The 27,861-nt window shown below is 37.9% G+C and overlaps 1 protein-coding gene across 1 annotated transcript in view; it reads left to right on the top strand.

The window, feature by feature from the left end:
• Positions 1-26,122, top strand: part of LOC149163761 (apyrase 2-like) — a 122,076-nt gene extending 95,954 nt beyond the window's left edge. Inside the window, exons 7-9 of the mRNA XM_089431852.1 lie at positions 24,786-25,003; positions 25,148-25,337; positions 25,454-26,122. Of these exons, the coding sequence (XP_089287978.1) occupies positions 24,786-25,003; positions 25,148-25,337; positions 25,454-25,560 (515 nt within the window). The 3' untranslated portion in view covers positions 25,561-26,122. The remainder of the gene's footprint in view (positions 1-24,785; positions 25,004-25,147; positions 25,338-25,453) is intronic.
• Positions 26,123-27,861: the final 1,739 nt, after the last annotated feature.

Below are 27,861 nucleotides of genomic sequence, written 5' to 3'. Positions count from 1 at the left end.
TGGTATTGTGTAAGCTTTAAAAAAATGGAGACATTATTTGCTACCAAAGGAGTTTGTATAGTATTCTGACAATCATGCATTGCAGTTCATAAACAACCAGCGAAAATTGAACCAGAAACATGCCAAATGGGTAGAGTTTTAGAAACATGCCAAATGGGTAGAGTTTTTATAGAGCTTTACTTTTGTGATCAAACATACAAGTGGTAAGTTGAACAAAGTTGCTGATGCTTTGAGCAGGGTAAATTTCATTGTGCAAGAATTAAGAGTTGGTGTTGTAGGATTTGAAGAAATGGTTGATATGTATAAAGAGGATGCAGAATTCAAAGATATTTATGCAATTGTACAAAATCCAACAATTCATACCAGAAGTCAGTGGTTAGATTATTTTATCCAAGAAGGTTTATTATTTAAAGGTAACAAATTGTGTATTCCCAAATGTTCTATGAGGGAAAACATAATCAAGGAGAAACACGGTAGAGGATTATCTGGTCACTTTGGACAAGACAAAACCTTTGCTTAGGTAATTTCCTTTTACTATTGGCCAAAGATACAAACTGATGTTAAGAGATTTGTTGAGAAGTGCAGGATCTGTCAGCATGCTAAAGGGAGAAGCCAAAATATAGGATTGTACCAGCCATTGCCAATACCAGACTGACCATGGGATGTAGTTAGTATGGATTTTGTTTTGGGGTTACCTAGAACTCAAAGAGGGAATGATTCCATTTATGTTGTGGTAGATAGATTTTCCAAGATGGCACATTTCATTGCATGTAAAAAGACTAGTGATGCAACACATATTGCTAATCTTTTTTTCAGAAGTTGTAAGGTTACATGGATTTCCTATAAGTATTGTGTCTGATAGGGATACTGTTGACACCTAATCCGAAACGGATGAGGTGAAGCCGGACAGTCATCGAGAAGATGAACTGATCCGTTTTTGTATATGTATAAATAATAATAGTTGAATGAATAATATCACTCAGTTGTTTTGCACTCATTAATTTCTGAGCTAACCTGGCCTGACATGGTATCAGAGCACAGGTCCCAGGTTCCAGAAATAGCTTAACTCCTCTGCTGCCTCATGAAACCTCTGCTCCTTGGCGCACCAGCGCTGCATACGCTCTCTGCTCTTCTGACATCCCTTCTGACATCGCTGCATACGCCCTCCCTTTCCGCTGGTCTTTTTTTGAAACACTAATTGCTCATAACGCTGCGTTGAGGTCCGTTCCCTATGCGTTTGAGATGGGCGTTAATTTCAGGCTTGTTTACTGACAGAGCAATTATTTGTGAACGCTGCGTTGAATGCTGAGACCGTGTTGAACCGTTGAATGTCATGAAGAGAACGAAGGTCTCCGCCCGGTTACCAATACTATCAAGGAAGAGAACGGTAAGATGACTGCGTTTTATTGTAAGATGACTGCCGTTTTTATTGAAGCTGCTTTAATGTATTGAAGACCTGCGTTTAACGTATTGAAGACCTGCCTTTTAACGGTGGTGAGAATCCTTTGCTAGTGCGTTTAACGGTGGTGAGAATCCTTTGCTAGTGCGTGATGCATTGGTGAATCCTGCATTGATATATCTGCTAGTGCGGTGTGAGCGTGGATGGTTTGTTCGTTGTCTCATGGTCGATGATTGTTCGTTGTATTGCTGCATCCGAAGTGTAAAATTCAAAGTGCCAAAGTTGAATGCCAAGAATGAGTCATGGGTGGATCAGTAGATAAAGGAGGCATTGAGTGACTGCGTTTTCCTTTATAGACTGCGTTGATGCATTGAGTAACTGCGTTTTCCTTTATTGAAAATGACTGCCTTACGTTGTATTGATATATATTGAGTTTAATGCAGAGATATATATTGAGACCTGCGTGTGCTATTGAGACCTGCGTTTAATGCAGTGATATATATTGAGACCTGCGTGTGCAGATATATATTGAGTTTAATGCAGTGATATATATTGAGACCTGCAGTGATATATATTGAGACCTTAATGCTATTGGTAACTGCATTTTTTTAAACAGTAATATATATTGATATATGGAAAAGCAGTGAGCGCCCTCATTTTTTTTTAAAACAGTAATATAGTGATATATGTGAGCAGTCTTTGAGCAGTGAACACTATTTGAGCGCCCTTTGATTGATATATTTGAGCAGTGAACAGTGTATTGAGCCCCCTTGTTTTGTTGAACAATGATATGTGAGCAGTGATATATATATATACTGTTGGAATGTTAGAAGAAAAATAAAATTGCATAAGGCAATCATATAAGGATTTTTTTTTTCCTCTCAACAGAAGTGTTTTTGGCAGAGATATTTTTTTACAGAATGCATTCAATCATTTCTATGGTCGGAATAGTTCTCACTGGCAAGGAGAACTATTCTGAATGGTCCCGGATGGTAAAACACACCCTTATCTACAATGAGCTGTGGAAAGGTGTGTGTGTCGGAGAAGAAGACAGAGACCCTGTGCAGCCCACATCAGACAAAGAACTCGCCATTTGGGAAAACAAGAACAACAAAGCCTTTGCATTGATCGCAGCATCTGTCAATGAGGAAGTAAGTCGTCATATTTCCTGCTATTCCACTGCCTTTGAAGCTTTACAAAAGCTGAAAGAACTCTATGATACACATTCTGCACTTGAAGTTGTTCAGCTCATGATTAAACTCTTCACTCTTGAATTGAAAAATAATGATCCTCTTGCTCTTGCATCTGAAATAAAGTCTATAATGCATGATATAAAATCCACTAAGGTTGAGCTGGATATCTCTCTTATTGCCTTTCTCAAAGCACTCTATCCTACCTACTCCAATTATCTTGAGTCTTTACAAGCAAATGGAAACCTTAAAGATATAACCTTTGACTCTCTTGTGAAAAAGTTTGCTGAAAGAGAGAAAGCCTTTGGAAAGAAAACAGTCCCTGAATCTTCTGAAGAGACTGTTTGCCTTGCTCACAAAGAAAAGCATCCTGCTCAAGATTCTGTAAGAGGAAGAGGTGGACGAAGAGGAAGAGGAAGATACTTCAGAGGCAGGGGGGCAGACATTCTCAAGCAGAAAAGGCAGATCTGCATTGCATTCGCTGCAAACGAAATGGATCACATGATGCTTCTACATGCAAGCTACCATGGGACAAAGTTGAGCAGAGAAGAAATCAGCAGAAAGGTAAAACTGATGACTCAGACAAAGGTAAAGCACCTGAATCTGCACACTATATTGAGGCACAATGTAATATTGGAGTAAATGAAGATTTGTTTAATGCTTCACTTGCTTCTTCGAAAAATGACTGGTTGCTTGATTCAGGAGCAACCTGTCATATGACTCATAGGAGAGATTTCTTTGAAGATTTCACTAACAATGTTGATGGAGCAGTATACTTTGCAGATCAGTCAAAAATCAAGCCATCAGGGCTTGGCACAATCAGGCTTAAACTGCCTGGTCTTCCAGACTTTCTTCTGGATCATGTTCTATATCTCCCACAGCTGAAGAGAAACTTGCTGTCCCTGTTCCACATCCGCCAGCAAGGTCACTCCATTCACATGTTTGATGGCAAGCTTGAGGTAAGAAAGGCATCTGACCACTCACTTGTCATGAGGGGTATAGAAGAAGAAAGACTCCTTAAACTGCAAGGAACCTCTGCTCATGCACAACATTTCTCATATATTTCTCATCATGAAGAAGGTGCACTTCCATCAAGTTTATTATGGCATGCTAGATTTGGACATTTAAACTATGATAGTCTCCGCTTGTTGAAGAAAAATGGTGTTGCTGGTTTGCCTACAATTCCTAGAAAACATAAACAATGTGATGCTTGCATTCTAGGAAAGCACAACAAACAGTCTTTTCATGATTCACATTCAAGAGCACATAGGAAGCTTGAACTTATTCATTCAGATTTATGTGGTCCAATGCCTGTTTCTTCTGCAAATGGAAATAAATATATCATGACATTTATTGATGATTACACCAGAATGTGTTGGGTTTACTTATTGAAGAACAAATCTGATGCTTTTCAAACATTCAAGAATTTTCATAAATGGATTGAAAATGATGCACAATCTCATATTGGGTCTATTCGCACTGATAATGGAAAAGAATATACATCAAATGAATTTGAACACTATCTTCGCCAACATGGGATTAAACATCAAACAACTGTGCCTTATAATCCTCAACAGAATGGTGTAGCTGAAAGAATGAACAGAACAATTTTGAATATGGTACGATCCATGCTTTTCTTCAAAAATGTAAAGACAATGTTTTGGGCTGATGCTGTTCTATGTGCTGCATATATAAAGAATAGATGTCCATCTAGTGCTATAAGAAACAAGATTCCTTATGAATTGTGGTATGGACATGTTCCTTCGGTAAAACATCTCAGGATATTTGGTTCCACCTGTTATGCTTTAATACCAAAGGTACATAGAAACAAACTTGGTGCTAGAAGTCGTAAGTGTATCTTCCTGGGGTATTCAAACACATCTAAAGCATACCGCCTTTATGATGAAGTAAATAAAAAGTTTGTTTTATCTAGAGATGTCATTTTTCTTGAATCATCCAAATCTGACAGTGTTGTTGAGCGGCAACTTGATCGCTTGGATAGATTCACAAAACCGAAATCATTTCAAGAGTTTGATAATCAGATTCCACATCTTGAAGGGGGGATTCCTATACTAGATCAACATGTGGAATCTTCTTCTGAAGAACAACCTCCCCTGCATGACACTCTAACAACGGATGATGCTTTAAGTGATGTAATTGATAGAATTGGGAGACTCAATCTTGATTCAGACCCAACTCAATCAACAGAACAGCCTGGACCATCTCAGAAAGGTCCCCCAAAGTGGCTGACAAAGACACTTGAAAGTGTTCATCCTGATGAAATTGGAAAAACAGGAACCCGAAATTCAAACCGACAAGATGGAGGTGATGTAGATAACTCTAATTCACCTGTTGATATGGATGTTACTTATGATTGTGAATTGAACTTGTCTACAGATTTTGAACCAACTTCCTTCAAAGAAGCTGCTTCTCATGATGAATGGAAAGAAGCGATGCAGAAGGAGTATGATGCCCTCATAAAGAATGGCACTTGGAAGCTGGTTGATCCTCCATTTGGAACCAAACCAATTAGCTGCAAGTGGGTCTACAAGAACAAGTACAAAGCTGATGGCTCACTTGACAAGCACAAAGCTAGGCTTGTGGCAAAAGGTTTTGCACAGAAGGAAGGGGTCGATTATGAGGAAACTTTTGCTCCCACAGCAAAATGGGCCACCATTCGGACACTCTTTGCACTAGCTGCTCAGAACGGTTGGAAAGTCCATCAAATGGATGTAAAAACTGCATTCTTGAATGGAGATCTAAAAGAAAATGTTTTTATGTCCCAGCCTGAAGGATTTGCTGTGAAAGGACATGAACACAAAGTATGCAAACTTGTGAAGTCCTTGTATGGCCTCAAACAAGCACCACGAGCCTGGTATGAAAAACTAACTGAGCATCTTCTGAAACTCAACTTCAAACATTTTGATCTTGATGATGCAACTTTATTTGTCAAGAAAGTTGGCAAAACAGTTGTATATCTTGTGGTATATGTAGATGATCTTTTAATGACAGGGAACAATGAAAGCTATATTGCATCCATAAAGAAAGAATTAGGAAATTTTTTTGAAATGACTGATTTGGGCTATGTTCATTACTATCTTGGCATTGAAGTAACCCAACATCCAAAGTCCATATTTCTTTCTCAAAAGAAATACATTGGAGATTTGTTATACAGATTTGGCATGACAGAGTGCAATCCCCTTTCTACTCCAATGGAACAAAACTTGAAGCTCACATCTACTGAAGGAAAAGAATTTGAGGATGCAACAAAGTATAGACAGCTTGTAGGAAGTCTCATCTACCTCACTACTACCAGACCAGACATTTCATTTGCTGTTGGAATCCTCTCCAGGTTTATGCAAAAGCCTTGTGAGGGACATTGGTCTGCTGCAAAAAGAGTTCTAAGATACTTGAAGGGAACTCAAGACCTTGGAATCAAGTATACACAGGTGGACGACTTCAACTTGATTGGATACTTTGATTCAGACTTCGATGGAGACAAAGAAACTGGGGTATCTACTTCAGGATATGCTATGAGTCTTGGATCAGGAGCTGTCTCCTGGAGATCACGCAAACAATCAGTACCAGCAGATTCCACAACAGAAGCATAATATGTGGCAGCAGCTGAAGCAACGAAAGAAATTGTGTGGCTCAGGAAAATTCTTGAAGATTTGCAAGTAAAACAAATACAATCTACTCCACTCATGATTGATAACACATCTGCAATAAAGTTGGCCAAGAATCCAAAGTTCCATGATCGTACTAAGCACATCAATACTAAATATCATCTGATCCGACATCATGTTGAGGCCAAAACAATCCATCTCCGTCATTGTTCCACAAACGAGCAAATTGCAGACATCTTCACCAAAGCGCTTGGAAGAGAAAAGCTTGAAAGATTCAGAATGATGCTTGGACTCACCAACATCCCTTCAGATTAAGGGGGGGAATGTTGACACCTAATCCGAAACGGATGAGGTGAAGCCGGACAGTCATCTAGAAGATGAACTGATCCGTTTTTGTATATGTATAAATAATAATAGTTGAATGAATAATATCACTCAGTTGTTTTGCGCTCATTAATTTTTGAGCTAACCTGGCCTGACAGATACAAAGTTTGTTGGGCATTTCTGGAGAACTCTTTGGAAGAAAGTAGGTGCTAACCTTAGTTTCAGTTCAGCATACCATCCTCAAACAGATGGACAGACCGAAGTGGTAAACAAAAGCTTGGGAAACATATTGAGAAGTTTAGTGTATAACAATCCTAAGCAGTGGGATTTAGCACTTGCTCAAGCTGAGTTTGCTTATAATGACACTCCAAACCGAAGTATTGGGATGAGTCCATTTCAAATTGTTTTTGGAATGAATCCAAGAGGTGTATATGAACTCATAAATTTGGGTAAACAGGAGACAAGAAGTGCAAAAGCTGAAGAGTTTGCAGAGAAGATGCAGAGCTACAAGAATATGTCAAAGGTAGATTGCAGGAAAGTAGTGGCAAATACAAACAGAGAGCTGATATGAAGCAAAGAGAAAAGAATTCCAAGTGGGAGATCTAGTGATGGTATACTTGAGAAAAGAAAGATTTCCTATTAGGACTTACAATAAACTAAAGATGAAAAAAATAGGGCTGTGCAAAATTGTGAGGAAGTTTTCAACTAATGCTTATGAAATTGAGTTGCCAGAAGGAATTGGAATATCACCTATCTTCAATGTTGCAGATTTGTATCCATACAAAGAGAAAGAGACAGAGCTACAGAAGGAACCTGCAAGAGATGAAGAACAGACTGTACATTGGGAAGAACAAATGCTAAAGACAATTAAGAAAGAGGTGGAAGTTGTTTTGGAGAAAAGAGTATCCAAAAGAACGAGAGGACATGTTTATTTTCAGTATCTAGTCAAATGGAAGGGACAACCAGTGGAAGATGCTAGTTGGTTGACAACAACGGAGTTACAAAAGTATGGAGTAAATCCTGAAAGTCTGATGAAGAATTCTTTTCTTCCCTGGGAGTCTGATGCAGGAGCATCCAGAGTTAGCCAATGATGTGATTGTATGTTCACATGTTGTGGCTAACATGAGATGAATTTCATTGCCCTGAGTGGTCAAAATCAGTTTTAGTAGAGAGGGTTGGATCTCTTGAAAATGATCTTTACTTAATTATTGTAATAATTAGAATATCGTATTATTTTTAGAATAGGAGATGAGTTGTTAGTATAGGTGTGTAACAGAGCTTGAGAATAGAGATTTAATTGTTAGATTGATTAAAATAGAGATCGAGTTGTCAATGCAGTTAGGATAGGATTTGATTCATAAAAGAGGAAAGAATGTAATGACTGGGAGATTAGATTGGATGATCGAGAATTGAGTGAGTAAGTGAGTGGTGTGATAGAGATAGGGTTTGAGGTTGAAACAGAGGTCAGACAAACTGTTGTAATCGAGCCGAGAGGGCCAAGACTCTGTAATTTCTATATTATTGAATAATTGATTGAGTGTGGTGTTGTGTGTTAATCCTGGTGCGGAATTTCATTGTATTTGTGTATTGGCGTTCTGGACCCTAATTGGGTATTTTCTCTGTTTATAACACTTTATTTATAAATCACAGTGGAATATTGTTAAAGGTTAATATTGTGGTTAAGCGCTAAACCTTTCCCTTAAGCGCCTTTATTAAAGTTATGCATTAAGCACGTGGGTTGTATTTGATAAATGGTAAACGGTATCTCGCGCGCTTAAGAAGAGGTAAATGGTATTGTTCCAAGTTCATGCGATTACCCTTAGTAGCCGACATGTAGCAGAGGAAAACCACTTTTCTTGCGTGCTCTCGATTTGATATCGATCGTGCAAGAATCCGCGCGAGATTGCGCGACAATCGTTTGATTGGACGGGTCACATTGACGGTGGAGATTGCCCCTGCTAGTTGGCGAGCGGACGATGCGGTATCCGTTGGCTCTGGAGAAGTGAGATCAATGGTGTAGATTGAAGCGCTCGGTCTGAGGAAAAGTCAAAGTGGGACCGACAGTGATTGGTCAGGTTAGCGGGACCCTCGGGGGGAAAATCCACGTACAGGACCGTGTTTAAGCGCAACGGATTGGTTATAAAGTTAACCTGTAGTCTAATTCCAGACTACCACCTCATTTCGTCAACCTCCCGCGTCAGACAATAATTTCACCTTGGGAAACCCAACCTTGGGTGAAAACCCAACAACTTTTCTTAGGAGAAATTATTCTTTAGCAAGGTTTATAAATCAACAATTTGTCTACAAATCTATGCCAATAATCCAGGTCAAATACCATTCAAATGTGGTCAAAACATCTGCTAGTCAACATTGGTCAAACTAGCCAAAAATTAGAAATTCAATGCTAGTCAACTCGACTTGGTCAAACTTTGGCCCTATGGTCAACTATGGCCAACCATACAGTCTGCGGTCAAATTCTTATGGTCAATGTCTACACTTGCGGCCTTCCTACGGTCAACTATAGCTTGGCCAACCCTGGTCATCTCGGTCCAAAAACAACTCAGTGAGCTCTGGTCAAAGTTCTGTCAAACAAAGATCAAACCCATTGGTCAAAATCACCCTTCTTCTCACACATGTGGCCTCAAGAAGAGGAATAGAAATGAAGAGGAGAGAAAAACTTGCTCTTGGTTGATAATTAAATGAGACGTCACATCATCTATTTATACTTGTCAAATGGGGGTGTGACAACCCAAGGGACACATCCCTTCATTGGTTGGTTGACTTGACTTCTTTTTGGGTTGACTTGGAGACCCTTTAGTCATGTGGGAATACCTCCTGATGCAACACAAAAAATGAACACTCCCTCTTAGCGAGGGATGTATTCTACTGAGCTAAAAATAGATTTCTCCTTAGCTAAAATTTCTCCTCCACTAGAAAACTTCATGAGCTTGCTATGTTGATGTAGTGTCTCCTCACATGCATGTCTGTAGATATAGATCACTCCATCTCAGAGCAAGCAAAGTGAGTAGCTTGGACCTTTTACCCTAGCCAAATGAGCATGGCTCCATGGGTAAATGTATAAATCTCCCCTACTCAAATTAGCATGACCCAACCAAATCAACATGGCTTCTTAGGAGAAGGTCTGCCCCCTAGGCCATTCACCCTTGGCCAAATCAACGTGGTCCAGCCAAATTAGCATGGCTTCTTAGGTGAATATATCATTCTTCCCAGGTCAAATCAAGACCATGTGGATGCCAAAACAACATGACTCTAATGGAAAAATGTATGCCCTATGCAGTGGTTGCCATGGCCCGTTCACCCCTAGCCAAATCAACATGGCTCGATGGGTGTATCATTCCCCCACTAGTCAAATCAACATGACCTCATGGGAGAATGTCTCCCAGTCTTGCAAAAACGTAAACACTCCCTATCTAAGAGGGAAACATTCTGCATCATGCCAAGCTTGTCTCTGAAGTATACAAACTTTGCTCTAGACAAAGGCTGGGTGAGAATGTCTATATTCTGCTTGTTTGTGGATATGTACTGGAGCTTCATTGCTCCCTTCTACACCATGTCTAAGATGAAGTGATATTTGATCTCAATGTGCTTCGACCTGTCATGAAATATTGAATTCTCTAAAATCTTAACACGACTTTGATTATCACAATGTATCAAGGTCGTATCTAGCTCCCAATCAAATAGCCCTGCAAGCAGCTTTTGAAGCCATACTGCTTCTTGACTTGCAACATTGGTTGCAATATACTCTGCCTTTGTTGTATTGAGTGCAACAAAAGTCTGCTTCCCGCTAAACCATGATATCATAGTTAATCCCAACTAAAGCAGCACCGCGAGGTGCTCTTTCTGTCCTCGACACTCCCGACCCAATCTGAATTAGTATATCCCTGCAGCCTCACTTCACCACCTAAGACATATTTCAAACCATATCCAACTGTACCACGCAGGTACCTCAACACATGCTTCCCTGCAATGTACTTGCTTCAGCTCAACCATATATTGGCTAAAGGTGTTCACTGCAAAGCAAATATTTGGCACGATGTTAACTGTTGATTTTTCATGATCTCCGAATCTGATAATTACTTTCAAATGATTTCTTAACCAATTCATCTTATGTCACATATATTATTTAAGCAATTATACATAGAAAATCCCAACAATAATGCAATAATGATAATAGGATCATAAAGAGACAACTAGGCACAAAAAAGACACAAATTTACCATGGGAAAACCCGAACTCAGGAGAAACACACACCTTTTCTAATGAGAAATTGGCCAGTTCAACAAATGTACAATCCGATATTCATAAGTCAAACTTGGTCAACCCAGACCAACATAAAACACTAGTCACACCTGGTCAAATAGGTCGAAATTTGGCCTTTTGCAATTGCCCAGAAAATTGGTCAACCTTAGTGAAACAACCCAAAAATAGGTTGGTCAAACCGCCCTTGAGAAACTCGGTCAGATTGTGGTCAAGATAGAGAAGTCGACACACATCAATGGGGGCCGAAATTTGGCTTGACGCCAGCTCGGACCTACAATCAAGTACCCTACAATAAATTGTGATCAAGGAGCCTAGAATTGTAGTCAAACAGGTTTGAACCTCAGTCAAAAGCAATATGTCAAAGATAGTAAAGAGCAACTTCTATCGCTTATCAAATCAAAATTGGTCAACCTTAGTGAAACAACCCAAAAATAGGTTGGTCAAACCGCCCTTGAGAAACTCGGTCAGATTGTGGTCAAGATAAAGAAGTCAACACACATCAATGGGGGCCGAAATTTGGCTTGACGCCAGCTCGGACCTACAATCAAGTACCCTACAATCAATTGTGATCAAGGTGCCTAGAATTGTAGTCAAACAGGTTTGAACCTCAGTCAAAAGCAATATGTCAAAGATAGTAAAGAGCAACTTCTATCGCTTATCAAATCATAGAAATTCTCTTCTTCAACGCACATGTGAACAAATTTGTAGAAGATGGTTTTGGTGATCTGGATTGTGTCCAAAAGAGGGAGGCTGAGTTTGTATTTATAATGGTCTAGAGGTGCCCAAGGGGCACGTCTCCTTGTGCTGAGCTGACCTGTACTTGGGACGAACCTGCCCATTAAAATTCAAATTTCAAATTTTAATTTTTCTACATTTTGAATACCAACCACAACTACCAAATATCAACACTCCCTCTTATCTAGGGAGGTATTCACCTTGAATTTCTCAAATCTCCTCTTTGCTGAACAATTTCTCCATCCTAACAAAATATTGAATGAACTTGCTATGTTGATGTATCTATCCACTCCATGTTCTAATCTACAACCATGTGGAAAGCATCCTGCATCAACATCATGCAAAGAATCTAGTTATCTACAAGTCAAATCCCCTTTGCAAATGGATCTAGTCACCCACTAGCAAAAAACCTTTGGCGATATGGTCATGACCTTTCAACTGGAGTTAACAAGACTAGTCTTGGGTCACCAGCTCAACAAGTCATCACTTGGAGTGAGGTCAATACCTTTGACCAAAAAAATTGGTGAAACCCTGGGCCAATTACCATTCCTACATGCCAATTGAATGGTAAAACACTCGCCCGATGCTAAAGGCACTCACTTTACCCACTAGCCAAGTACCTCTTGGCAATATGGTCAGAACTTTCTAATGGAGGGAGAACTCCAAGTGCTGATGCTCTTTGGACCATTCTCCCTAGCCACATTACATGGCCCCTCGCCAATAGCCTTGACTTGTCACTATCTCGCTTTAGGGAGAATGTCTGCCCTTGATGCTACAACACCAACATTCCCTCTAACTTAGGTGAGACAAATGGTAGCATGTATGCCCAAGTTCAAAGTAGAGCATGAAGGTGTATGTCTGGGATGGTGCCGAAGGAAAACTTATAAGGAGACCATTCCCCTCAAGTAATAGCAAGACCACAAATATATTGCAATTGATCCACTTCGACATATATAGTATGATCCCTGTAAACTCTTTGGGAGGATACTTATATTATCTTACCTTTATGGATGATTATTCTCACAAGACCTGGATCTACTTCTTGAAGAAGAAGGATGAAGTGTTCACCTAGTTTCGACACTTCAAAGCCTTGATCGAAAACCAATCCGAGAAGAAAATCAAGATATTGATGACTGATAATGGGACCGAGTACGAATCCAGTGAATTCCAAGATTATTGCAAAGAAGCTGTCATTAAGAGGGAGGCTACAACGCCATACACTCGTGAGCAGAATGGTGTGGCTGAAAGGAAGAATCGCTCTATTGTAGAAGCAGTTCGTGCCATGCTTCATGATCAAGGCCTTTCGAAGTTCCTATGGGCCAAAGTTGCAAATATAGCCGTAAATGTTCAAAACTGATGCCCTCATCAAGCATTGGACTCTAAGACTCCCGAAAAAATGTTCATTGGTAAGAAACCCGATGTCTCTCATTTTAGAATTTTTGGAAGTCACGTATATTTTCATGTGCCAAAAGAGAAAAGAAGCAAATTGGGTGCATCTAGGAAGAAAGGAATATTTGTGGGCTATAGTGAAAATTCTAATGGATATAGAATTTATATGGTTGGTCAAAAGGAAGTTGAGATAAGTCATGATGTCACCTTCGACGAAGATATGGCCCTCGGGAAGATCAACAACCTTCCTATCCTAAGGAAGGACAAAGAAGCTGACACCAGAAATTAGGGTGCAAAAGAAGACGAAACGATGCCTGATGTTGATGAACCTATGGATCCTATTGATCCTCCTCATGAGCCATCCTCCTCCAAAAGGAGATCCTCATGGCTTAGGGAGACTCTCGAAGATGCCGAGAGACACCTTGCACTAAGGGGGACTTTGTGTGAAAGCAAGAAGCCGAACATGTATCAAGGATATTTGATAGCCATGAGTACTATCATTCAAAATGAGCCTTCATCATTCGAAGAAGCCATGAAGCATCAAGTATGGAAGGATGCTATGAATGAAGAATACGAGTCAATTATGAAGAATGATGTCTCTGGGATGTGGTCCTTAGACCCCAAGACAAAACGGTTGTCACCTCTAAGTGGCTCTACAAAATCAAGCATGGAGCTAATGGAAGTGCAGACCCCCTCATTCACAAATGTAAGAGGGAGTTGGCTTCTGAATTTGAAATGAAGGACCTAGGACCGATGCACTATTTCCTAGGGTTGGAGGTTTGGCAAAAGCCAAGTGAAATTTTTCTCTCTCAAAGAAAATATGTTGGGAAGATATTGGAAAGATTTGGGATGGTGGATTGCAATCCTGTGACTACTCCGATGGAACTTAACTTTAAGAAGTTATGTAGTGTTGTTGGACCTGAATTGGGAAATGCTACTGAGTATCGTCAAATCATAGGAGCACTGATGTTCTTGGTGAACTCCCGTCCAGACATATGCTTTGCAGTCAACACATTGAGCCAATATATGGTTGAGCCTTATCATATACATTGGATTGGTGCCAAGAATCTTCTGAGATATCTTCGGGGCACAATCACTCATGGATTGAGATACACTGTCGGAGATGTGAGGTTGCATGGTTATTCTGATTCTGATTGGGCTGGCAGTGTGGTGGATCGCAAGAGCACTTCTAGATGTTGTTTTTCTTTGGGTTCTGCTTCGATATCCTGGATGAGTAGGAAGCAAAAATCGGTTGCCTTGAGCACCACCGAGGTCGAATACGTAGCTGCTAGTATGGCCTCCTGTGAAGCTGTCTGGTTGAGGAAGCTCTTCAGTGAGCTGTTTGGACGTGTGTTGGATACCACTGTGATCCTCTGCGACAACCAGAGTGGGATATGATTATTAGAGAATCTTGTGTTTCATGATCGCTACAAGCATATAGATATCAGGTACCACTTTATCTGGGATATGGTACAACGAGAGCAATAAGGCTCCATCACATTGAGATTGATGAGCAGGTCACCGATAATCTGACAAAGCCCCTGGGGAAGGTCAAGTTCTTGGCCTTTCGAGAACGACTTGGAGTCGCGGAGAGACCCTCTTATGAGGGTCCTGTATGAGATGGACATTGAGCTTTGGGAGCTCGGGGGGGCTTGGGGTACTTCTTGGAGCGATGAGCAACCATAGGGTGAGTGGTTCAACCTTCCCCTAGAGGTTTGTTGTGTATAGGGTGAGTTGTTCAGCCTTCCCCTGCGATACCCCTTGATGACATGTAGGCAGGATGAGTGGTTTATCCTTCTCCTGCTGAGACATCCTACCCATGTAGTCTGAGACTCATGGGAAGTACCTCTAATATGGCCAATGAGTAGCGAAATGAGGCTAGGGACCATAGTACTACCGATGGATGCATCGTGTACTACCATACTCCCTATGCTAGGATGACCAATATTGATTTGGGATCAATTGGAACTGACTTCGGGTTTGTAAGAGTGGTATGAGACACTCTCTTTTGATTGGAACTCACTTCGGGTCAGTAAGAGTGGGATGACACACTCTCCTTTGATTGGGACTGACTTCGGGTTAGTAGAGAATGGTATGATACATTCTCGATCACTTTTTCTTCTTCATAGTTCAACAGAGTAGAGTAGTGCATTGATGGCAGAGATAGTACATATTGGCATATGGATTAGTAGATGGAGTTCTCCCTAGTTGAGAGGGAGCGTTAAAATTGGCAACTAGGGCCAAACTCCACATGGGTCATCTTATTTGTGACAACTGATATTTATCTTGGATTCCTCTGTCCGAGAGGTGTAGGATTGATCTAAAGATCATTCGATTCTGACATGTACAAATGAAGTTATGAATTTATTTTGATTATGGTCAAATTGTCAAGGTTGGCCAACAAAACTATGTAGGCTCAAAAGCCCAACAGTCACGTCTATTGATCCTCAACGTTGCATATAAATAAAAGGTGACTTAGCCTCATTTGGATACACTCATCTTCACACCTCTCTCTCTTTCCTCATTGATTGGGTACAGATTTTTGGGTCTCTCTCTCTCCACACGTCTGAAATTTCAGGAGAGCGAAATTTCAAGAGGCCGAAATTTCAGGAGGCCGAAATTTCAGGAGAGTGAAATTTCAGGGGGCTGAAATTTCAGGAGACTGAATTTTTGGACAGTTTGACCAAGCATTGACCAGCATGCGTTGACCCCCTTTGACTGCATTTTTTGAGGGTTATTTCTGTTTGGGCAAGGGCATTTTTGGGCACAAAAATCGAGGCTAAACGTTGACTGTTGACCAGCATTGACTGCAGCTAGGGCTAACCGCAGGCTGCCGCATTTCATCTCAAAGAAGTGACCTTGGGAAAATCATCATAACTCTCTCAGAGAAGAGGATTGGAATTCTGTAAAAAGTGGCGGACAATGCACAAATTGTAGTTTTCTGTGTATCAGTTTCAGAGCCAAAGGAGGAAACAATGACACTTGGTACGTCGTACAAGTTCGCTCTACTGAACTAGTCCATAATTAGGTCATTATGAGAGATTGGGCATAACTTTGTCTTGAAGAGTCCAAATTGGGTCAGACCTATGGCATTGGAAAGAAGACTCAAAGGACTTCTACAGGACCGAAGATCACATGTTGGGAATCTGAAATCGCAAAGATACATTAGATTAAATATCGTGCTCCTAGAAGGCAAGAAAATCTAGATCAAGTGTTGTCAAGGGGTGCAAAGGACCAGACTTTCTAGGGTAGCAAAGAGCAAGGTGCAGCAAAATGATGCAACAAAGGTAAGCTACAGGTAAGTATCTTCTGTATATGCATGTTCATCTCTTAATTGCATTAGTTTCTTTGTATTCTAATTTGTTGTTTTTGTTTAGCACTGACATATGTTCTGCAGGATGAGGAAGGTTTTGTTATTATCATGTCATGGGTATTTCTTTGAAGATTTTTTGTAGGTATTGTATATTCATCAAGAGAAGATTCAATGCATAATCTAATGTACTGAAGAGTGAGAAAGGGTAGCATGACAAGAGTAGCAATCAAGGTGCAGAACAACAATAAGAAGTTCACCACATGAAGTCTTCAAGTGGGAAGCACTACATACAATCATTGTAAAAGTATCATTGTAGAGAGTCATTGTAAAAGCATCATTGTAAAAGTTGTACAAGTCTGCCAAGAGTTGAAGAGGCCGTGTTGGGAGGTCTAGCGTGCCTTCTTCTACATCATTCTATATCATTGTAAAGTGGATGATTTTCCCTAGTACAGGAGTCCATTCTTCTTTTATTCTTCTATAGCATGGTAGGGTGGTGCTAGGCTGGTGCATGAAGTCACCAACAGGTTCAAGCCTATGAAAACTTTAGGGTGGTAGGGTGGTGCTAGGGTGAGTTGTAGCTCATTGGGTGTTGGGGCATCCGTTCAGTTCACTGCTGAAGAATCTCGAGCGTTGGAGCATCCATCCGGTGGGAGCTGGAGAAGAATGCTTTTCTAGATTCTAGGAAGTTGGAGCTTTCTTTTCAATTGGAGTTGAAGATTAAAGAATTATTAGAAAAGCGTTCGATGGTTTTTGACCCGGAGGGGGTTTTCCACCTAAAATTTTTGTGCCTTCTATGTTCTTTTATTCACTGTTGTTACTGCATAAACATTAATGATAATTAAAGATTAACTAATGCTCTGAAAAGATTTAAAAGTGCTAATTGCTAAGGAATACTGATTCAACCCCCCCTCTCAGTGTTTTCCAACACATAGGACATACCATTATTGCCTAAAATTAACAATTGTTGAAGTAGAGCTTCACACAGTGTTGCGAGTGTGGAGTAGAGCTAAATCAAGTTCAACTGTGAGAAAACATGTCCCGTTGACTTCCGAGTCTGACACCACCGTCACCCGATTTGGCTCATAAGATGGGTCCAAACAGCAAGGCACCATATCGGTTCGATTATTAACGTTAATTATTATATAGTTATAATATATAACTATATTACATTGCAGATAATTTAAAATAATAATTAACATATATATATAATAATAATAATAATATTATTATTATGATTATTATTATTGAAAAGAAAATAATGGACAAACCCTATGTTGCCAAGAAACGTGGGTTCAGGGACGGGGACGGGTACATCATTTTTTGAAACAGGGTGCGTGTGTTCGTTGGGAGTATATATATATATATATATATATAAATGCTATACTTTATAAATTATAATATATATGAATCTGTATATTTCAACTTTAAACAATAAAACTAAAATATTTATGATTTAAACTTTATATATTTAAACATGCATATCATTGAACATTCAACATTCACAATGAAATTTCAAAATTTATAGTTTGATATCAAGTGCAAATTGGAGTTTACATATTAATAAGAATCATGATATATGTCCATTGTCATACTACATTCAAAATTTGCCTTAAGGCATCTCCAAACAAGAACTAGGAAATTTTAAAATACTAAAATAAAAATAGCTAATAGTGAACAATGGCTTCCTCAAGCCATGTCATCAACATCCATGTCATCAACATCACTCAGATCTTTAGTTAGCATGCTCTCTAGGTAGGAATCACTCTCATCTTGAGGCTCCTGCTCATCCATAGCAATTAGAGGTAGCTCAATAAGGCCATCTGGTTGTATCTCCTCATCCACACACATAGCATCATCTATGTATTGGTCCCATCTCTTGAAAGGACCCTCCTTGTACCTAGGGTCTTTTCGAGATATGAGACGAAGTGTGCTATGAATGTACACTAAGTTCTCTACCTTCTTTGAGCCCAACCTATTTCTCTTCATTGAATGGATAAAGGCATAAGTACTCCAATTCCTCTCGCAAGATGAAGAACTAGCTACTTGGAATATTAGGGGAAGGCCATTAAATTAATTAAAAATTTAAAAATAAAAACTAAAATGAACCCTAAAGAACCCTAAAGAACTCAATTTTGGGGTTCCAAGTACCCATCATCAAGGTTCTTTGTACCCGTCAAGACAAAATAACCCATTTTTTTAATGGAGAACTCGGTTCTTCATTGAAGAACCTGGTTCTTATGGGTTCTTATCAGAAGAACTCGTACCCGAATCCGGTACTTGGGGACGAGAACCCAGGACGCATTCGAGAACCCCACCCCTGGGTTCGCGAACTCATGCAACATAGGATAAGCCCTAATTCCAAGGGAGTATCACTGAAAAATTATACATGCGGAGACAACCAAAGCCAATGTGAAGGAAATTGTTAGCTACAAGCTTTGAGGACAAAGCTTTTGAAGGAAGGGGCATTGTTACGAATATAAATGATATAAAATTAAATAAATATAAATAATCAAATAATGATTATGTTAAGTAGTCATTAGTTAAATGAAAAGGCATGTCTAAAATACATGCCCAATCATGAAAGAACACTTGCCTAGGTATATAAGCAGGGCCTCATTGTAAGTTGTAACATTTAACATCCTTGTACATTTTATATATATTAATAAATTATTGTTACAAATACCTCGTGTATTTTTATGTTAAAGGTGACAAGCTACAAGTATGTTGCTTCAATATCTTTCTGCATAATGAGTTTGGAGTTTCTTTACAATTGAAGGCAACTTGGGCTAGCTCCTTGTTTTGCAATGGCAAAGAAAGTCTTTCACACATGAAATAATTTGTGGAAGAAGATCGGAGGCAAGTGGATCTCATGGCAAGTTCCAATCACTCCCAATGACTTTGGGCAATTGGTTAACCCACTTTTACTGTACTATGTCAACAGATTTGAGGAAATTGTATGTTGAAGCTAAGCTTATATATTCATGGAGCTTTTTGGAAGGATGGCAAATGGTCTTATTGAAAGCCATTTATGGACTAATGGACCAAAGAACTTATGATAGAATATGCACAACTTGTTAATTGTCTATGACCTCATAGGAAGTGGAATGTTTAAGATGATCAAGCACACTGGTCTGGTAGGTGCCTAGATATTTGGAAGGCTTGTTCTTCTTCCAAGTCTAGAGTACTTAGATGGTTGTTTCTTCGTAACAATTTAGAGTTGAAAGGATTGATTGCATCACACTAGGTTAACAACCTACTGTTGCATGGTTTGACACAATGTTGAGATTGTGAAGCATTTTTTGGAATTATAAAGTGGCCAAAATTTTTTGGGCTTGGGTTATTGCTGAGGATAGTTTCTTTGTTTCTTCTCTACATAGGAGAGTTGTTGTGTTTGGAGACAATTGGATGGACATGTAGGTCAAACTATATGGGATCTAACATGTTTCACAAGCATTTTTTCTTATGGAAGTGATTTTGTCACGCAGCATTTCATAATATGTGCACTTTGTTTAGCTTCGAAGAAGTTGCTGTACTTAGATTGATATTTGGTTATCCAACATTTTGCTAGTCTTGGCATCTTTAGAAAAGATATAGCATTTAGAAAATAAAATCATTGGAAGCCTTTCTAGGGCACTTTTGGAGGTTTTCTACTAGTTTTTGATAATCAATCCCAGTGTGGAAATGGGAGATGGGGGGAGTTTTAGCTTAAATGGGTAGGTTGTCAAAGTTGTTGCCTCCTATATGTTGAGAACGTGCAAGAAATAGTTCGAAATATTTTTGAAGAGTAATTCTATTTTGTAATCCACTTCAATAAAAAGGTAAAAAGTCTTATTTTTAGCGGCTATGTCTATAAAAGTATATCTCATGCATGCATGATTTTGACTAGGAGTAAACTCAACAATAGATTAGGTTTTTGGTTTCTACTAAAAGTATAAAAACCAGTCAAGATAGAGGGTTTAGACACTCTGAACAATTGAGCGATCCAGTGAGAGAGAGAGAGAGAGAGAGCAGGGTGATTCAAGAAAGAGGCAGCGATACAGGTAGATATGTACAGTATTACAGATCCATACTGGCATATTTGTTTAGTCATACAGATCAATACAAACATATCTGTATAGTTGTACGGAAGTCCATACAGTCATATGGAACTTAGTATAGTCATACGGACAGATCTTTACAGCTGTACAGACACGCTGTACAGGCCATACAGCAGGATGTATGACAGCCCTGTTTTTTTTCCAGCTCTATACCTCTCAGGTGGTCCATATAGCTCAGCTTCAGGGTGTTTTGTTGACTGTGCAGCTGCTGGTTTTAAGCTAACTGTGGATTCCTTGCAAAATATTTGAAAGAATGAAACACTGATCTTGAAGGAGTAATTAACTTTGTATGTATGAAACTGGTTTTATGCTTCAGGAAACTCCATTGCTTCTAAGTACCCCTTTTGATATTGTTACTTTCCTTCACAAGATCAGGGACATGGCTGATACAACATATGGAAGAGAAATATATGTCCTTACCATGCCCTTCAATGCTTCATTCTTTTGCCTCTAAAGGACACAATTGGTGTTGGTATTCTGAGGGGAGCACATTGTTGGCTTATATTGTTATTTTGATTCATAGACTCCCTTCCACTCAACTCTCCATCAATGCGCCTATAATCATTCATAGAGAATAAAAATTAAAGTTAGAGATGGGTTATATTGACGCCTAATTCAAGCTAATTGGGTCTCTCCTATCCAACCCCTTTCTCTCCTCTTTTGAATCCATTATTATTAAACATACCTCCAGGTTGTAGATACTGGCTACATGAGTGTACAAGTATTGTGCGGGTCAAGATACCCTTGGGCCAACTTCAAGTTTGTTCACCACTAGCTTTGAGTTGAGACAGACCACTTTATGCAATGAGCATTCAATATGAAAACTATGCTCCCACAAACCTGAGGTAGAGGACTACTTCATCTCCCAATTCCAGCCTACTATAAGATCAGAGAGTGATTTTACTTTCTGTTGTGTGACTCACAAATTACTTCCTACCTTCTGATATCAAGACTCAAGAGTAGATGCCTAGTACGTTTTTCTGAATAGGTCATTGTTTATTGGAGCAAACTTCTAGCGCCTTTTCCTGAATAGGTCACTGTTTATTGGAGCAAAATTCTATCACCTAAATTTGTAGCCTTTAGATCCAGGGGATTGATTGATTACTTTATTTTCCCATCCATTCATGGGGGCAATAGGTAGGGCACTTTTTTAATCAAAATGCAAAAATATAGTGGTCAGCTAGATAGTGCTGCACTATGTATTGGATAACTATACAGACATTATCATAGTGCTGGTCTCACTTCCCAGATATTGGAGTAGCCCCAAAACAACAAACCTGGTGAGATTTCAGCTTGAATTCTATTATGAATATAAATTATTAATAATAAATAGTTAACAGTGATTAATATACTGAAGAGGCATGTCTCATAAGGACACAACTGTTTATGAAGGGGCACCTCCCTAGGTATATAAGTGGGCCCTCATTTGTAACAATTCAATCCTCTCATATATTCTATACATTCTTATATGAATATATTTGTCCTATCATGGATATTTATATATTTCAGATCTTTTGAGCATTCCGTTGTTTTTGTGAACTTTGTTCATAACTTTTGGTATTAGAGTTGTTCGATCTTTTGGCTGCTCAACCGCTGCACAAAGCTAGTCTGATCTCGGCTTTGGCCGTCAACTCTTCGTCAACCTTGTTTCCATTGTGATTGAAGCATTTCGCTACACAGTTTTGTAGATTCTCCATTTTTCCATTAAGCCGTTGGCCATTGAAAAAAAGAGAAAAAAAGAGGTTATATATATATAAAGAGTCAAAATATATTAGAAAAAAGAGAGATTGTATTAAAAAAAGTAAAAAGAAAAGAAAGAGAATATATATATATATATAAAAAATAAAAAGATATATATATATATATAAAAGGAAAAAAATTCAAAAAAAGTTTAAAAATAATATTAAAAAAAGTTAAAAAAGGCAAAAAATTTGCAGCCATCGCTGTCGTTTGTCCTCGCCATTCACCACAATGCTGCCGTCTACTGCTAACTGCCCGTGCTGTCACCACTACAACCACCGCTGCTGCCTGCTACTATCTATCCCCACCATCACCATTACAACGGTTGTCCCCTGCTGTTATCTGCGCCCACAAATTTTGTTCTTTTGTTGTTTTTCGTGGAGTAACAGTAATCCCAAAATAAGCCACCTGTGAAGATATATCTGCAACCATTGTGTGGAATATATCATAAAAGGATTAAATTGCACCACAGGTCGAGCCACAAAGGGTCACATCCTTCGAATGAATAGCGTAACTGTTGACAATGAGTAATTAAATCGACACCCGCCCTAACAAAATAAGACCTTTTCCATTCGGTTCAATTAGAGAATCCAAAGCATCCTTATTGTTCCAAGCTCAAATTAATTTATATTTTGAACTTAAGATTTTGACAGTTGTGAAGTTCATTAAATAATCTAAGGTAAAAGTTTTCAAGGGCTTATTTAAGGATAGAAACATATTATTTTTTTGTTTGTTTACAATTATATTTATATATATAGAAACGAAAAATAAATATATATTAAAGTTTCTCTTAAGAAGAACAACAAAAGATTTCCCAATTCAAAATAAAAAAAGAGTTATACTAAAAGGAGTTTGAAGGATTAATAAAAGTTAAAGGTGTTACCTTTAAAACCCTAAGCTTATCCCAAAAAAGAAAAAAAATGAAGACCAATAATGAACGATTTCTTAAAACCTTTAGTAAATGTGTTAGTTCACTATTTAAAATCAAAAGATCACTTGCAGGAAGGGATATTATCATCTTTATCAATCCTACTGAAGATAATAATTATGTTAGCACTGATTGTGCTAATCGATTAGTGATTCTTGAATCTAATATAATTGAAATGATGGATTCAGTGAATAGAAAAAAATATGACACAAACAACCACAACCAAGTATTGGAGATTATACTTTTGTCTCGCAATTCACCGTTAAAACCTTATATTGTGATGATAGTGATATAGTTCCGGGTTTGCTTTGGATGGAATCACTAGGGTCCTTCATCCTAAATACAAATAAGTTTTTAACATTTTCCCATAAGAAGAAAATAATAAGACTGCAGGACATTACATTGAAATCAGATTCAGTAACACCAAGACATACAAGATATCTCAAAAGTAATTTTTCAAGAAAGTAAAAAAATGATACAAAATATGCAAAGGGAAGTTGACAAAATCACTGCTGAAAAGTTTCTTGGTTCAAGGACCATAGTGAAAAATTACTAACACAAATTAAGAAGCTTAAGAAGGTCAAGAAGTCATTGGAAAACAAGGTACCACTGCTTGTCGAGAAGGAAGCATCAAAATTTTCAAATGTAGAAATTCAAGTCGAAGAAAAATGAATGAATATCGATCCAGTGAATTATCACAATTCAAGAAGATGACATGCAAGTTGAAGCAAAAACATATTTTGATGTTGTAGTTCATACGATGAAAATTCGAAATGAAGATTTTGTAATGAACTTAGCGACATCAGTATTTGAAGTAAATCAGGGAATTGCCACAAACATGATAAGGGAAAATCAAACCACAAGAACTCCTTATCGACATCCGATTCACATGAACATACAACTCAATCATTGAGTATATATGTATCACTGAGAACAAAAACAACGAACTTATATTCCGAAGATTACTAATGTTAGTGCAATTCAACCTTGTGATAAAAATTCACACGAAGTATCCAGTAACCGCAAGATTCCAATGAAGATTAATTTAGGATGGTCAAATCCTTTCTCAATTCGACAATTTTATTTATCACTCCAAAGATCTTATCATCTTGTGTCATCAAAGATGACAACTCAAAGATTTTTGAAGTTGCGAATAGATTACGAGACAAAGAAACAAGAGGACATGCATTGTCCTCAACAAGCTTTGAGGACAAAGCTTCTTTGAAGAGGAAGACAATGTTATGAATGCAAATTATTAATAATAATAGTTAACAGTGATAAATACACTGAAGAGGCGTGTCTCATAAGGACATGACCGTTCATGAAAGGGCACCTGCTTAGGTATATAGGCGGGCCTTCATTTGTAACAATTCAATCATCTCATCTCTTTTGTACATGCTTCTATAAATATATTTGTCCTATCATGGATATTTATATATGTCAGATCTTCCGAGTATTCTGCTGTGTTTATGAACTTTGTTTATAACAAATTCATACATTTGGGTACCATGGCACTTCTTAACTGTTGGGGCATCAGCGCATCATTTATTTGGATTTGTAGTATATCCTCCTTAATTTGTTCTTGACTTATTTTGTCTTGCTACCTCAATGCCTACACAGATGGAACAATAGGATGTACTTTTGCAGATCCAGTGGTTGCTTTTGGCACTGGTGGACAGTAATATATCCTTTTGTTTGTTAGTTTATTCAAATCTTTATATTAGTGTTTGAAAAGTTCTTATGGAAATTGATGCATTTTGCAGATTCTTATAGTTATGGTGGATCTAAATACAAGGCATCGTCAACAGCTACTGGAGCTGATTTTGACCAGTGCAAAAAGCTTGCTTATGATTCACTGAAAATTAAGGAACAGGTTTGCAAACACATGAAATGTACTTTTGGAGGTGTCTGGAATGGTGGAGGTGGGCTTGGGCAGAAGAAGTTGTTTGTAGCATCTTTTTTCTTTGACAGAGCTGCAGAGGTAAACACATCCTCCTAAATCTTCCACTTTTGAAAGTTAGTTAAGCTACTACTCATCGAGGATACCACTAAAAAATCTATTCATTTGATCTTAATGCATATGGCAAGTTTTATTTCGAGTGTGTCTTGTTCTTGTTTATTCCAGGCTGGTTTTATAAATCCAAATGTGGCAGTGGCAAAGGTAAAGCCTTCAGATTTTGAGAAAGCAGCCAAAAAGGCTTGTGCAGCTAGTTACGAGGATGCAGGCAAGATTTTTCCTAGTGTGGAAAAAGATAATTTGCCCTATCTTTGTATGGACCTTACGTATCAGTATACTCTACTGGTTGATGGATTTGGTAAGATTCTAATATGTGATTGCATTAAAGTTCGTGGGTTTAATTTTTATGAAGATGCATATTGACATTTCACTTTTTCATTTTACTTTTATCACATGTTCTCGTTTACTTTGCAGCTCTAAGTCGGACACAAGAAATTACATTGGTGAAAAAGGTGGAGTACAAGAATTCTTACGTTGAAGCTGCATGGCCACTTGGTAGCGCTATTGAACTTGTATCTTGATCTGTAAGACACCTACTTTGTAATCTGAGAGAAGTTGCTGACAGAGCAGCTCTCACTCAAATTTTGGGCACACTTGCGCCTTTTGAGGGCGATTGTACTTCTATGCCAGTTTCCAAACAAAAGTCATTCGATTGAGCACAGCCTGAGATGGCTTTAGCACCTTGATTCATCTCAACGTGGAGAGGTATTCTTTTTCAAAACTTGTATTCACTGGTTAGTGAAAGGAAGATCGATTCATATCTTCACGTCAGTTTCCAATTAGAATTCATTCAAACCAGGGAGATTCATTTCAATAGGGAGATGTATTCTTTCTCAAAGCATGGCAAGCAAAGAATGTTGTACTATTTAAGATATTTGATTCACAATCGTAAGATGTTGCATTTGCACTAGCTATTAAAAATTTATATCCTCAGAAAATTTTAGTATACATTGGTTGAACTATGTCATTCTAAGCTGGACAAGCAAATAACGTTGTAGGATTTAAGATATTTGATTCACAATCGTAAGATATTGTATTTATGCTAGCGATTAAATCTCCGGGAAAAAATTCTTTTACATTGTAGATCCTAGTATAAGTAGTACAGTGAACTTGGTTTTTCTACGAAACTGTTAATTGAATTGTAGTAAGCAGTACAGGTGCACAAGTTTTCTGTAATACCATAATTTCTTCTATATCTGAAATGTCAATAGCATTTCCCTATTTTCTTTCTTTCTGGTCTGATCCGATATGAAAAAAATGCGTGCAAGAAGTATTAGGGTAACGGGTTTTCAATCACTTCAGTTTTTCTGATACTATAGAGAGAAATTTTGACATACGAGATATTATAATATAATATCCAAGACATTCATGTGCACCTATTTCATGCTGTTGTAATTTGATACAAATCTTGATTTTGGCTAGGTTTCTAGATGCCAGCACGTTTTCATAAACATGAACATGCTTGATTTATTTTCCGAGGCAAGGCGTTCTTTGTGGTTTTCTTGTCACTGCAACTCTCAGGCTCAACAATAAGGCTTAAAGCTATTATAACAAAATTCATCTTGTTATTTTTTGGAATTGAATTTCCCGAGAAATGATAACAATCATTCTTATTAACCACTTAAGATAAACTTAATTGACTTGTTAATTCCTATTTTATTAACGTAGATTATTTTAATTTTAAATTTTGTAATTTAAAATCTAAACTTCAATGATTTTATATTCTCACAAACTATTTAAACCTTTTAAGGTTTGCATTTTATTTTCTAGAACCTATATCGGAGAATAATAAATTTAATGTTAAGATGTATTTACGTTAGTTATTTATATTTTATTTTTTAAAAACTATTGAAGAATAATAAATTTAATGTTAAGATGTGTTTACGTTAGTTATTTATAGTTGCTTCTATATGGTAAAATAAGTAATGCACTGCTTTTTCTTGACAAGCTGACAATTAACAATATTGACTTATTTGATTTTATTAGCATTACATGTGCATAGATGTATGTGTGCTTGCGTGCACATGGACACCCCCACTCCACTAAGTATGTAGAGCATCTTGCTTCTCTTATGCAATTTGTGATAGTTTGATAATGTATCCTACTATGTATGTAGAGCATCTTGCTTCTATTATGCAATTTGTGATAGTTTGACAATGTATTATGTTTGGAATTTATAGTGGGTCATGATTCATATACACGGTAACAGTTATTATGCCAAACATTTTATCACAATAATACTGTTTTTGTAATTATTGTTTTATACTACATTGGATTTGCAGAAAAAAATAATGCAATTTCATGGCAACACATACCACCATGAAATCTGCTACAAATTTTATCATGAATACATGCTCTAGGAAAACTCCAATCATGGAAAAGGTTTCTATACTCTATTAATTCTTGGAAAAGAATAGAAATTACAAAGTACAAAAGCTTAAATGAGCAGAGGATATTTTGCATGGGATTTTTGCTATTGGAACAAATTCTTTCCTCTGTGTATTCTCGAAATTTTCATCCAAAATGAAAATAGGTTATTGAGTTAGCTTTATTCTCATGGCTCTATCTTTAACTCTCACTCTATCTTATTGTTCAAAGTTGATTTCAATATTACTGTGAATTTTCCATTGGAACAAGTTGTCACAACAAATTTGACAAATTACTGAATATATTGTGAAGGTTAATTTTCCTTTTAGATTTCAGATTCTTTTATCACTGTTTTTATGCTTAAATACAAACCAATTAAAATGCGAGAAATATAAAACAGAAAGAAATACAAACACCATCTACAAAAGACACAACTTTTGCTATGAGAAACCCTT

This window comes from Pinus tabuliformis, chromosome 5_1 (genome assembly GCF_031772625.1).
Source record: "Pinus tabuliformis cultivar Carrire ecotype Pingquan chromosome 5_1, CPIR1, whole genome shotgun sequence".
Lineage (NCBI taxonomy): Eukaryota > Viridiplantae > Streptophyta > Pinopsida > Pinales > Pinaceae > Pinus > Pinus tabuliformis.
Note: the sequence above shows the minus strand (reverse complement) of the source record. Positions and strands in the feature narration are given on the sequence as shown.